This window comes from Carya illinoinensis, chromosome 5 (genome assembly GCF_018687715.1).
Source record: "Carya illinoinensis cultivar Pawnee chromosome 5, C.illinoinensisPawnee_v1, whole genome shotgun sequence".
NCBI classification, from domain to species: domain Eukaryota; kingdom Viridiplantae; phylum Streptophyta; class Magnoliopsida; order Fagales; family Juglandaceae; genus Carya; species Carya illinoinensis.
The window spans coordinates 1,928,996-1,941,960 of record NC_056756.1 but is presented as its reverse complement, the minus strand read 5'-3'; the positions used below and the strand labels follow the sequence as shown (position 1 = coordinate 1,941,960).

The window sequence follows — 12,965 nt, the reverse complement described above, 5'->3', positions numbered from 1 at the left end:
TATTATTAATTTATCAAATATTAAAACATTAATTTTTCATTTTAAATAAATAAATTAAATTAATTAGAATATAATTAACATTTAATATTTAGAATATAATTATTATTAACATTTAATAATATTTTTTAATATTAATTTAATTAAAATATAATTATTATTAACATTTAATAATACTTTTTTAATATTAATTTAATTAGGATATAATTACTATTAACATTTAATAATATAATTAATTTAATATAATAGAATTATTATTAACATTTAATAATACTCTTTTAATATTAATTTAATATAATATAATTATTATTAACATTTAATAATATTTTTTAATACTAATTTAATTAAAATATAATTATTATTAATATTTAATTGGTAGAATTACAAAATGTGATAAAATAAATAAAATAAAAAATTATTAATTTAATTATATTTTATTATTATATAGAAAATAAATAGATAATTTAAAGTAGAGATTGAATTTAGATGGAATAAGTAAAAGAAGATAAGTATTGATATTGGTCAAATTTAAAAATGAATTTAACTAAGTCAATGAAGATGTTTTGAGATGGTTTTATATAAAAGATAAAAGTTAAATAAAATCTTGTTATTATTATTTTAAAATTTGAAAAAATTAGATAGAAATTTATAAAAATTAAATTATTTATTATATTTTATGTAAAAAAATTTTTAAAAAAATATTATAATAAAATAAAATGAGATAAACAGCATCCCCCAAAGCAAATAAACTTGGAATTGACCTCCTCCGACAGCCGTCTGACTCTACGAGTCTCAGTGTCCGAGTCCGGTAGACTCTGTATTAGTGTGTACTTGTTTTGAATGAAAAAGAAGAGGCGTGTGTTTGTGACTATGTGTCTTCCAAAGAATCTTCTGCGTCCATTAGACGCGGTCACGAGGATGTAGTGCGTCTCCTTGGGCCAGTCGGTTGAAACAAGTTGTTGGTTGAATGCCCATGTATATGCTTTTTGTAGCACTTGGACATTTAATTGAATATGAACCTCAAAATTTAATAGAATATGTAAATTGTCGAGATTCGATTGTTTATGATACGAATTTAATCAATTTATTCCATGACTTAGGAAGTTGTTAATCTCCTACATTTATATAAAATATAATAAATAATTTATTTTTTTAAATTTAAAAATAATAATTATATTAGAAAATTATATTTTAATAAAACTTTCAATTTTTTTTCTCGTAATATTAAAAAAAAAAAAAAAACTAATTTTGCAATGCGCAGATTCCAGAACATGCCGCCGGCATTGCACTGTACATGTGTGTACGATGAAAGCCAATCTGCGACAGTAAAACCCACCTTCAATTTGGTTTACCACGTCAACCTCTTCCATTTGGCTTTTCGGATCTCAGGACAAGAAAAAATCAAATTGAGTCACACCCACAAATAATGCACGTGCCACGAGTTGTTAGTTGTACCTGTCCATGTGTACCTCCCCTCCTTAAAACACAAAATTGAGGATGAGTCAATGCTTAAAAATATTTTATAAAAGATTACAAGCTCGCTATCTATTAATGCAAAAATTATATATATAATTATTTTTATATATTAATATGATTAATTTTATCATTTTTTTAATATAAAATAACTGTTATAATTAATTACATAAATAAAATTAATAAAAAATATACAAAAACAACTCAATAAAATTTTTTTATTTGTTATTATCGGGAGACGGTCTCGTGCTACTCTGCTCGTATAACAAAACTCGAGAATACAATAACTTAATTTTAATAGTATTTAATGGGTGACGTGGACGGACTTATTCTTGGTTGTCATTCCAAGAAGTTATGGGGATGGTTTTCGTTCGACCCCATACGCAAGGAAGTCTTACGTATTAGCATTTCCGTCTTCCGATTTGAAAAAATTACAAAAGAAAGAGAAAGCATTAATCCCCCGTCAACTAAACAAAGACTTTGAAAGAATCAATACCTATTCCCAACGGATAGTATTAGGTGTCAATCTGTCGTTAACTAAGTTATTCAAATTTATAAATAATTATTAAGTAATTTTGGACTTATTTATCATTTTAATTTTACAATTGAATAGTATCACAATGGTAATTAATTTGTATTTAATATGGCTAACAAGAATTTAAAAAATATATCCATCAGAAATTATGTATAGTAAATGTAAAATACATTCTGTGCTGTAATGATTATCTACATTTAAACAATCATTATTTATTATTATCTCCTTTTCTTTTCATATCATTTTTATATTTTTTATAATGACATTTTTTCATTTAAAAATAATAATAAAGGTACCATTGATGGAGACATTACAAATTTACAACCACGCTAATAAATAAGGGATGGTATAAAAATTGGAAGATAGGTGGATATTGCAAAATTCATTAATAGTCGGAGAAGATGAGTATATTTTTAAAAATAAAAAAATAAAATAAAGAAAGAATCGATAATTTAAAATATAAGAAATAATATTTATAATTTAAGTGTATAAATTTCGTATATTATTTTAGAAAAAAGATAAATTTAATATTTAAATATTTATTTTAAACTAATTAAATTATTTTCCTTATCATCTATATACTATATAAATTAGATAAACTATCAAAGAAAATGATTGAAAAAGAGAAAAAGAAAACTTGTAACAAAATATAAGAAGACCAACTTTTCTATATTCCCGTTTACGCCCACCTTTTAACTCTGTTTGGGGTAGAGAGATTTCTCTTTGATATAGGAAGGAGATCTCACATTCCAAGACCAAACCATCAAGCAAACTAAAGTATGAGCTATCACAACCAGAATCAGCCACCTGTTGGTGTCCCTCCCCCTCAAGGTCAGTGAATACTGTATTTCCCTCCCTGCCTCTCTTTCTTTTCTTTGTGATTTTCTGTTCGAATAATTGCAATTCTCTTTTTTGGTTTTTGTTTTTCCGCATTCGTTTTGTTGGATCTGATCATGGATCTGTGATTTTGTTTTCTTTGTCTGTTAATATAATAGGTTATCCGCCGGAAGGATATCCTAAGGACGCGTATCCGCCGCCGGGCTATCCAGCACAGGGATATCCACCACAGGGTTATCCTCCTCAGCAGGCATATCCTCCACCCTATGCCCCTCAGTACGGGCAGCCTCCCCCGCATCAACAGCAACAAGGCAGCAGTGGCCTCATGGAAGGCTGGTACGTCCTCGCCTCCCATTTCTCTCTATTTCTTCACTGTCTTTCTGACTCAGATCCGAGTCGATCTGGGTTCTTGTCCCGGTTAAGAACGAGTCAACTGGACGACGGTCAAACCGTCGAAGACGATGGGGTTCACATTAGCTGTTTGGTTACTTTGTAGTTGGGTTATCTTCCTTTTTTTTTTTTCTTTTTTTTCTTTTTTTTTCAAATTCGAGAAGGGTGTTTTAGTAATTCAATTCGATTACCTTTTCGTTTTATTCTTTCAAAAATTAAAATAAATTGAAGGTCCCCACTGATATTGGCAGAATCCCATGATATAAAATATTGCGGGAGTCTGTGAAGATCCGCTCATAAAAGATGACATCCAATTTCAAATTAATTGCGTTTGTAAATGTTAGGCAACGTTTTATAACTAAATAATTACTTCCTTTTTATACTATCTAGTGGAAAAGCTCAAGTTGCATTATGCTATTGTGACATTGCCCAACCATTTCAAAATCCCATTTGTTTTTTCTTATTCAGGATTTAGAAAAGAATAGTTGTAAGTGTCCTATGTGAACACATATCTTTTAAAACACACTCATATTTTACGGATAGTCTCTCAATTCAATACCTTGCCATCCGCGTGTCTTTGGCTAGTTTGTTTTAGGTACTCTTTAATTCTGATTAATGAAGTGCTTCCTACCCTCATTTGACTAATCTAAATGGGTTAGTGCTGCTGTTGCCATAATAATCTCATATTAATTTCCTCTAGACATTTATAGTTTGAGTTTATTGTTTAAATTTAATTCTTTACACCATTTACAAAAAAGTCTAACACATCATCTTTTTATCGTATACTCACAAAATACACTAAAGACGCATCCGCACACAACTAAATCTTGTTGAAAGGTAAAAATAATGATAAATAAGAATGAAGAGAACAGATTTTTATAAACCCCTAGGGTTGACTCTAGTGGAAAGAGGCTTAATTTTTGTGTATGCTCCCCAAGTCTAAAGTTTGAGCATTCGAGGCAAACAATTTCTAAGGGCTTCGTCCTATTGTTTAAGGCAATGATTTATGTGATCCATGTGATGTGGATGCATTACATGAGTTTGGGGCTAACCGGATAAAAGACATGCTGTAATTGCCAGGTTTCTGAAATTCTTCAAAAATAACAGGTTCTGAAAAGAAAAAGGTGGCTAACCACCCCTCGGGGCTTAGATGAGTGGTTAAGGGTGGCCGACAAGTCAATGGGTGGTGAGATCAACCTCCAATGGTGGATTTCACAAAGTCATGTCACATAGTGTTGAAAAACACCCCAAGGGCGGCCAGTCACCCCCAAAATGGGATGGTTGGTCACCCTTTCCGCCCTAACTACTCATTGAGGGATGGTCAGATCGCCTAGCCACTCCTTGAGGGGTGATCAGCACCCTCCAATATTTTTCACAGCTTTTATTTATTCATATAATGATAAGGAATGATTTGGTGCGTGTTTAAAGTATGAAGGTTGATATGGTTCCGTTTATTTCAAAAAGATGTTTTAGTCGGATTCTCATTTATGGTTCCATTGGTAGGTATAAAACTACCATGGATACGCTTCCAAAAAGATAATTTAGTTGGATTCTCATTTCAAACTTGAAGATAAAAGTTAAAATGATCTTCATGTCTTGAGTTACATTTATTAATTCATAATTAATTACCATTGTTTGAACCAACCTTGAGAAGAGATACGTGGGGCCTTGCTATTATGTTTCTTTTGGTTTGATTGTTTAAATACGATTTAATTTATGCATTGACGAAGTACTCTGTGCTAATGATTAGTGGGTTTTTTTCATGGTTTGGTATGTAATTTTGCTTGCAGTTTGGCTGCTTTGTGCTGTTGCTGCCTCTTGGAGGCGTGCTTCTGATGAGAAACATTGCAGCAAAAATGGGTTGATGTTCTATTGATCGCGCTACTTAGATAATTCAAATTCCCCTATCTATTTCAATTGTCAAGTTCTTTTCCCATCCCTCTCTTCTTCTCGTTTGTTTCTCCTTGTGAGTAATATGTACTTTTGTTTGGAAGTGAACGTGTCCTTAACCACTTCCTAGTCCTAGTTGTTTGGGTTTCTCCGTTTGAATTCCTGACTCTGTTTCTTTTTTAAGTGGTTTGATTTCTAGGCTTGTGGATTGTGAGAAATTCAACATGTAATGAAATTAAGGTCCGTTTGATACATTTTTTTTTTCTGCGTACCTTTCAATCGAAAGAGTGCCGCTATGATGCCGTCCGGCAGTGTCCCTAGGCAAAATTTAATTTTTTTAATATTTTTTAAAAATGTGAAAAAATACCACTACATACAGAGTAATTTTATGTACTAAATTCTCATTCTATTATCATCTTATTAGATAAGATGTAGTATATTTATCATCATTGTATAATAAAGAAGTATCAAATAAATGATCATTCAATAGTGATAAATGTGTCATATTTTACTTAATGGGATGAAAGTATAGTATAGAATTTTTTATATATTAATAGTCACTTTCTTAATTAGTAAATAAAAAAATAAATTTAAAAAAAAAATTAAATGTACGAACGGTCAAAATAAGGAGGTAAAATGGAAGGGTACGGTGACATTATTTTTTTCAAAATGCATTTTTCTTCCAAAGTTTTATAATCTTTGCTCCAAAAATACCATTGCTTTGAACATCTATAACCTATTGTATTTTGATGTTGCCATTATAATCTATTTCATATCGTTACTATTCCCTCGCTCTGTTGTTTTGAATTTCAATTGAGGTGACAGTAATGAATATCTGTCAGTTTATTATATAATAAAATCTTTTTCCAATAATTTGAAAAAAAAAAAAAACTTTGCATCGTTGGTTCGGATTGAATTTTATATTAGTGTTGGTTGTTGGATTAGGAATTAGGATAGAAAAAGGCCATTACTCCTAAAATAATGAGCTCAAACTCGCTCGAACGAAGTAACAAGTAGGCCGTTTTTAGCAGACTTTCAGTGGACCAGTTTCAGTTTAAAGTCCACACGTTCCCTAACCTTGACTGTCCAGAGAAGGGCCAACCCTTCCACTAAATTCCCTTGTCTTTTTTTAACTTGGTCTAAATCATGGGGTTTGCAGCAAAATAAAAATATTTAATATGGTAAACTTGGTTAAATAAGACATGACATTATGATTTTTTTTTTTTGGGGGGGGTAAAATCACTCTTCATTTATTTGGTCTATATTTATTTTAAATATGATCTTAAAATTGTTAAGATAGCATTTAATCTGGGTCGGCAAGTAAATGAGAGGTACAAAAGTTAATGAACGGGGCGGGATCCAAATATGATAAAAACCCACCCAGCATGTACCTAGCCACCCGTATATCCAAAATAAGAAAAAAAATAAAAACTATAATTTACCCACCCAGCATGTACCTAGCCACCCGTATATCCAAAATAAGAAAAAAAATAAAAACTATAATTTTTGACCGCCTATCTATTAGAATTATATGAGTGAGACAAAAGTGACTGTATATATAATTTTTGAGAAAAAAATTAGTAAAACCTAAACCTAATCTCTCTATTAACTCACCGCCTCTCTTTATTCTTGCCACCTCTATCTCTTCTGCTCTCTTCTTTCCACAACGCTTCTGCCTTCTATTCTTCTTATCTTATCATCTTCTCCTTAATCTCTTCATTTTATTCTTCTTATCACTGTTCTCAATTTTCTTGCCTTCTTGCATGGAAATGATAGCATCCCACTGCCATTGGAGCTTGCATATTAAATGGTAGCATTGCCCATGGGTTAGTTTTTTTCTATATCCAAATGGTTTTGTTCATTTATGTTTGATTTTTTTTTTCTTTGATGATTTATACTATAAAAAATATGATTTTGTTCCGTATGTTGATTATGGTTATTATTATGATTTTTTTTTTATTAATTTTCTTGTTAATGAGAGAGTGAATTTCATCCCTCGCCTATACTCTAATTAGGACAAAGGTCAGATAGTTTTGACCTGAAAATATAGACAGGGAATATATTTATAAATAGTAGATCTTACAAACTTTATAACTATTCAAATGAATTTAAACCATATTAATTAGACAATAAATAATATAAAATTTATTCTAAAGTGTGCATCCTTTTCCACTCTATTTAGAAAAATAATTTGTATAAGTATTAAATAGACAAACTCTATATAAGTCTTTGTAAAAAAGTAGATCCTATATAAAAAAAAGTATAGTGTAAAAAAATTATTTTTTATTAATAGGTTCCATTTTAAAAAAAGAAATCTCGTATGTAACTTATCTATTTTGTTATTAACATTAGAGAAAACATTCCCGCAAGCACGCCATATCTTCTAATAAAAACGGCACCCAATAAAATTTCACCACGTAAGTATTCTATTTTACAATCATGTATCTGCGTTATACCCGATTGCCCGATTGTTGGAGTTCCCCCCTCCCTCTATCAGTTTCTCTTTCTCTCTCACCCATTTGCTCTCTCAGAAGAGAGATAATGTGCCCTAGCCCTGCCGCCGAACCCGATTGTTGGATTTCCTCCCTCCCTCTCTCATATTCTCTTTCCCCCATTTGCTTTATCTCAGGAGCAAATTATGTGCCCTAACCGTGCCACCGAACCCCATTATTTGGTCTCTCTCATATGTTTATAACCTTCCCAACAAAACGCCTCATTCCCTCCGTCTACGGTGCCTGTGCAATCTTTTTGGGGAAAACGTTCACACCGGCACCACTCATTCCCTTCGTCTGCAGTGGCCGTGCAATCTATTTGGGGAAAACGTTTCCACCGGCACCACTCCTTCCCGCCGTCTGTTTAAATCTCCTCTGTTTTGTTGTTTTGGTGAGGTCACCTGTTTTCGCCGTGGGTATATCTTTAATTTGCGTTATGATATATGGTGCTTTGTTTTTAGGTTATCATATACCAGAGTACTGCATTATAATTTTGTACGAAGATTATACGTGGGATTTTAACATTTCCGTGCCTTGTTTTTTTTTTTTTTAAGTTATAGTGCCACCGACGACAACAATAGAGACTCTGGTATGCCCTTCGAAACTTATTTTCTGGGTTTGATTGTGGTCTGATGCCATTGGATTGTGGTTTGCTGCCATTGGACTTGATCTGAAATTGGATTGTGGAATATGGGAAATAGTCTATTTGTGTTGGCTGTTGTTTACCTGTAATATAAATATAATTGAGCACCATTCCCCACACGAGGTGCTTGGTGATGGTCTTGATTTTACTCTAGAAATGGATTCCCCAGCACTTGCACTCCTGTTTTTGGTGTAGTTAGGCCTGGAATTATGTTGGACCGGCTGAGTGACTTGATATAAATCTTATGATAATGACTATGGTTGGTGAAGTTGAACTTGTATAGTATAAAAACCAGTGGAAAGAGTTCATTGGTGATTTTTATTTTTCGCTCATGGCTAGGGTATTAGCATAATCCTTTGTGACAAAAAGGCCTGTTCATTTTAATTTGAAATTGACATGTCAAGGTGCAACCCTGGTTTCAATAGATACATTTAGTTTAATTTGACAGATAATTTAGAAATAATGTTTTGAGTCTGTTTTCATCCAACGCCTTGTATAAAAAATTTGACAAATAAGGGTTAACATAAACTTGTTTGAGTCTCTTTTCTTCTACTGTTTTTCAGATCTTTAGATTGAGGTTAATGTACTTTCCTTTTTATCAAGTACTATGCCATGATCTGGTTTAGCTAAAAGGATAAACTAACAATTTTCTTTTGTCAGTACAAAATTTTCAGAATTAAGCATTATGAAATACGAAGACAGCAGTGACAGTTTCGAGAGGCCATTCTGCTACTGTGGGATTCCATCTAAGCTAAGAATTTCGGGCAAGGCTACTAGTTTTGGTAGGCGCTTTTACAACTGTCCAAACTATAAAATCAAGAAGCAATGTGGATTCTTTGAATGGGTTGATCTTGAAATGGAACTAAATACATGTTGCAAGTTGACGTTAGAGCTAGCTCAAAGAAGGAACGACATATTAAACTAAGAACGTGTAATCACTGAACAAGCCAAATTTACCGCTATGGAGAAGAAGTATAAGGGAACGCTAAAAGCTTTATTGTTGTCATGGTCTTTGTACTGACTTGGGCTGTAATAATCTTGTATCGTAGCAACAATTATGTATGTAGGCCAATAGTTACAACCTATGGGTATTAGGCTGTTTGCGAATTACCACCTGTATTTTTGTTGAAACTAGTACTTTTGGGATGTAATGATACTTATGTTAGAAATGTAATGATACTTATGTTGTAATTTCTGACTTTGTGCAAAATACATGCTCTTATTCCAGAAACTATTGGTAAAAAACAGTGCCAAATGTCTATTCTAGAATCTGTTGGTAGAAAACACCAATGAACTCTTTGCCATTCGGTAGAATACAGGTTGGTCTGAAAATGCACATCATCAATATTACACTAACTTGCTAAAATCTAGAAATGCACATCATCAACATGGAAATAACTTGCTAAAATCTGAAAATCATAACTTGCTAAAATCTGAAAATCTGAAAATACTAAAATCTGAAAATCTGAAAACATACATCATCAACATGGAAATAACTTGCTTAAATCTGAAAATGCTAAAATCTGAAAATCTAAAAACATACATCATCAAAATGGAAATAACTTGCTAAAATCTGAAAATCATAACTTGCTAAAATCTGAAAATCTGGAAATGCACATCATCATCATTACACTAACTTGCTAAAATCTTAAAATCTGGAAATGCACATCATCAACATTACACTAAATTGCTAAAATCTGAATATCCAATAAATACATAACATTTCCACCATCACATTCGATTACAACACATTTCCAAAATGAACATCTCCATTAACCCTACGGAATTGAGCCATCATTGCAATCCTCCAACTTCATCTCTAAGCCAACCAATACAATTCTTCACTCTTATTAACTATAACATAAGAAAAAAAACACAAAACAAAACAATTACATGCAGATAAGAATAATTTAAAAAACAACACCATCACATTTGATCCCCACATCATTTAAAACACCAAACTCATGTTTGACCCGACGGATCCAAGTTTTGAGATATGTTCCCACCTGTATTTCTAAGATCCCTACATAAAAGATAATAAACTATAAAAAATTAACTTGTAGTGATTAAAACACAAAAAATTTGCAACACAAATTTTTTAACTTTAAACCAACCTTACTGAAGGACAGTTGTTCTTAGCATGACCCTCAGTCTTACAAATGTTACAACGCCTTTTTTTCGTGCTTTGAGTCTCTTTCGGATTTTTTGCTCTCAACGCTTTTGGTCGGCCCTTTGTTGGCACCCTTGGAGGATCTTGTCAAATTTGAGAAAAATTTGATACAACTTGGGATTTCAACACTTGCGAATCATTCTATGACATATTTCCACCTTCTATATTTTTTTCTCCCTCAATATCTTCCATAAAGAGCAACTCCTTGTGGACCTTGTCTAAGGCAAGAGAGAGATGGTTGTATTTTTGTGGTGATTGTGAGTCAAGTTCGGCAATATCATAGAATTGCATCATCAACTTGCTTTTTCTCATCATTGGATCATCGTGTGTCATTACATGGCCATCAAAATTTGGTATGTCAAGATTGGCCCAACTCTTAGCATTGATGGTCCATTTCTCTAGAATATAATGATGTGGCAACATATCTAATTTCGATTTCTTCCCAATGACACATAGGATATGCCTACAAAGAATCCCCACAAACTCAAACATATGGCATGTGCATATTGCCTTCGCATCTCCACTCTCCAAGGTCACATGATAAATAGGTTGCTCTTTGCCATTCGGTGTGATTCCGTATATCCTTCTTTCGCCCTCTTTTCCAACTTTGATTGGAATGTACCGTTGGCTATTAAAGAGCTCATCCTGGAAGATCATGAAAGACTTCCTTGTATAGACTGAGGCTGCATCTGCTTCAATTTTCCATAAAGTTTTCATAACAGCCTGTGTCGATTTTGTTTGCACGTCCTTCTCTTTCTCCTTGAAATAACGTGCATCTAAGGCTTTCTCGTATTGATGCACAAAATCACTCACCATCGTGCTTGAACGAACACAATCTTTAAAAAATTTATTCATGCTTTCGCTCCTTTGAGATGTTGACATACCGGCACAAAACGTGGTTTGTAAGTAAGCTGGAACCCACTTATCCCATCGGTTGTAAAGATTTTGCAGCCAATCATTATCTAGTAGACTATACTTCCCTAGTATTGAGCTCCATTCTTGCTCAAACTCATCAGTCGTTATTGTCTCATGGATACAATGACGGAAATCTTTTTGAAAGTCCGGAAACTTGTTATACACATGTGCCAAATGTTCTAGGAATTTTTGTAAAATATGCCATAGGCACAACCTATGAGTTGTATTTGGGAATACCACACCAATGGCTTTCGCCATCGCCTTGTCATCATCAGTAATTATGGTTGAAGGGGCACGCCCAAGCATTGCCTCTTGCCATGTTCTCAGTAGCCAAATATATGATTCAGCTGTTTCATTAACTAACAATGCACAACCAAACATGATTGTTTGGTGATGATGATTAACTATTGAAAATGGGAGAAACGGCATCTTATAAATATTTGTCAAATATGTCGCATCAAAGGTGACAACATCCCCAAAATATTGATACGCAGCCCTTGATCTTGCATCTGCCCAAAAGCAACTTCCCATACACCCATTCTCACCAACTTGCATGGAATACACAAACCCAGGTTCTTTACATTGCCTATCAAGAAAGTAGACATACAACCTTTGTGCATCTCCCTCTTCAAATAATTTCCTTCTTTTATTTTTCAAATAATTCTTGACGTCCTTACCAATACATCCAATGTTAAAATCACCACCTGATTCTTTGCTCAACACCGACATTATCTTCCTTGTCGGTACACCGGACTCATTTAAAGTGAGAATGAGTTTTTTTTTTTACACGTGTTACGCCTCTATGTCCACGAAGCAAACTCGTGCTTCTCGGTGTAAGTAGCTCATAGTTGTGTTCACGGACGAACTTGCATACTGTCCACTTTTCACAATCATTTTTTATACACATCGTTGCTTTACACCCAATTTTTGTTTCAGCAGGTTCAGGAATTTTTCGTTCAATTTGTTTCCGACTTTTACGTCGAAATCCTTCCCTTGAGCAAACATACTCTACTAGAATTAGTTTTCTGTTATCTTTTGATAATCGAGTATGGTTGGTCCTAGTTGCAAAACCCGTTCGTCTTGCATACGCCTTGTAAAATGCTTCGGCGTCTTCTACCTCATCAAACTCCTTCCCAACGAATGGCTCAAAAACACCACTACTTGAACTGGAAATATTATTAATTCCATCTCCCACATCCACTCCATCTTCCACATTCACACAATCTTCCACATTCATATCATCTTGTTGTACTCCAGAATCAGTCTCAATAGTATCATCTTCAATATCACGGCAATTTCTACTCATCATTACCTCAACTTCATCGCTATTCAAACTCGACAGAATATCTTTCATTACAACATAAAACAAAGAAAAAGATTTAATGTCGGAACAAAATAAATAATTTTTAAGAGTTTCTTATCTTGTAGGTTTTACACAAGATTAAAACAGTAGCAATCTTTGAAATAAATTCCTGCCTTCTTCAACATTACATCAACTTCTACTTAATGGCTGAAAGATCCCCAAAACATTAATCGCTGAAAGATCCTCTAGTTTTTACGGTATCTATATGATGAAATACTTAAAATATAAACAACAATCTTAATAAATTATAAGATCCTCTA

At 32.9% G+C, this 12,965-nt stretch overlaps 2 protein-coding genes and 1 long non-coding RNA gene across 3 annotated transcripts; 2 read left to right on the top strand and 1 right to left on the bottom strand.

Annotated features, from left to right (window-relative positions):
- The first annotated feature begins 2,673 nt into the window (after window positions 1–2,673).
- Window positions 2,674–5,376, top strand: LOC122311955 (cysteine-rich and transmembrane domain-containing protein WIH2-like). Its single transcript, XM_043126746.1, has 3 exons — window positions 2,674–2,836; window positions 3,001–3,178; window positions 5,023–5,376. Exons 1-3 carry the CDS (start codon window positions 2,785–2,787, stop codon window positions 5,066–5,068), a joined length of 276 nt encoding a protein of 91 aa, XP_042982680.1. The 5' UTR covers window positions 2,674–2,784; the 3' UTR covers window positions 5,069–5,376.
- A 1,243-nt stretch (window positions 5,377–6,619) lies between these two features.
- LOC122311603 lies at window positions 6,620–9,452 on the top strand. The gene is made up of 3 exons (XR_006242818.1): window positions 6,620–6,948; window positions 8,169–8,203; window positions 8,918–9,452. It is a non-coding gene; the product is annotated as an uncharacterized LOC122311603 (long non-coding RNA).
- A 1,116-nt stretch (window positions 9,453–10,568) lies between these two features.
- Window positions 10,569–12,071, bottom strand: LOC122309299 (protein FAR1-RELATED SEQUENCE 5-like). The gene has a single exon (XM_043122726.1). The coding sequence runs from the start codon at window positions 12,069–12,071 to the stop codon at window positions 10,569–10,571; it is 1,503 nt and encodes a 500-aa protein (XP_042978660.1).
- Window positions 12,072–12,965: the final 894 nt, after the last annotated feature.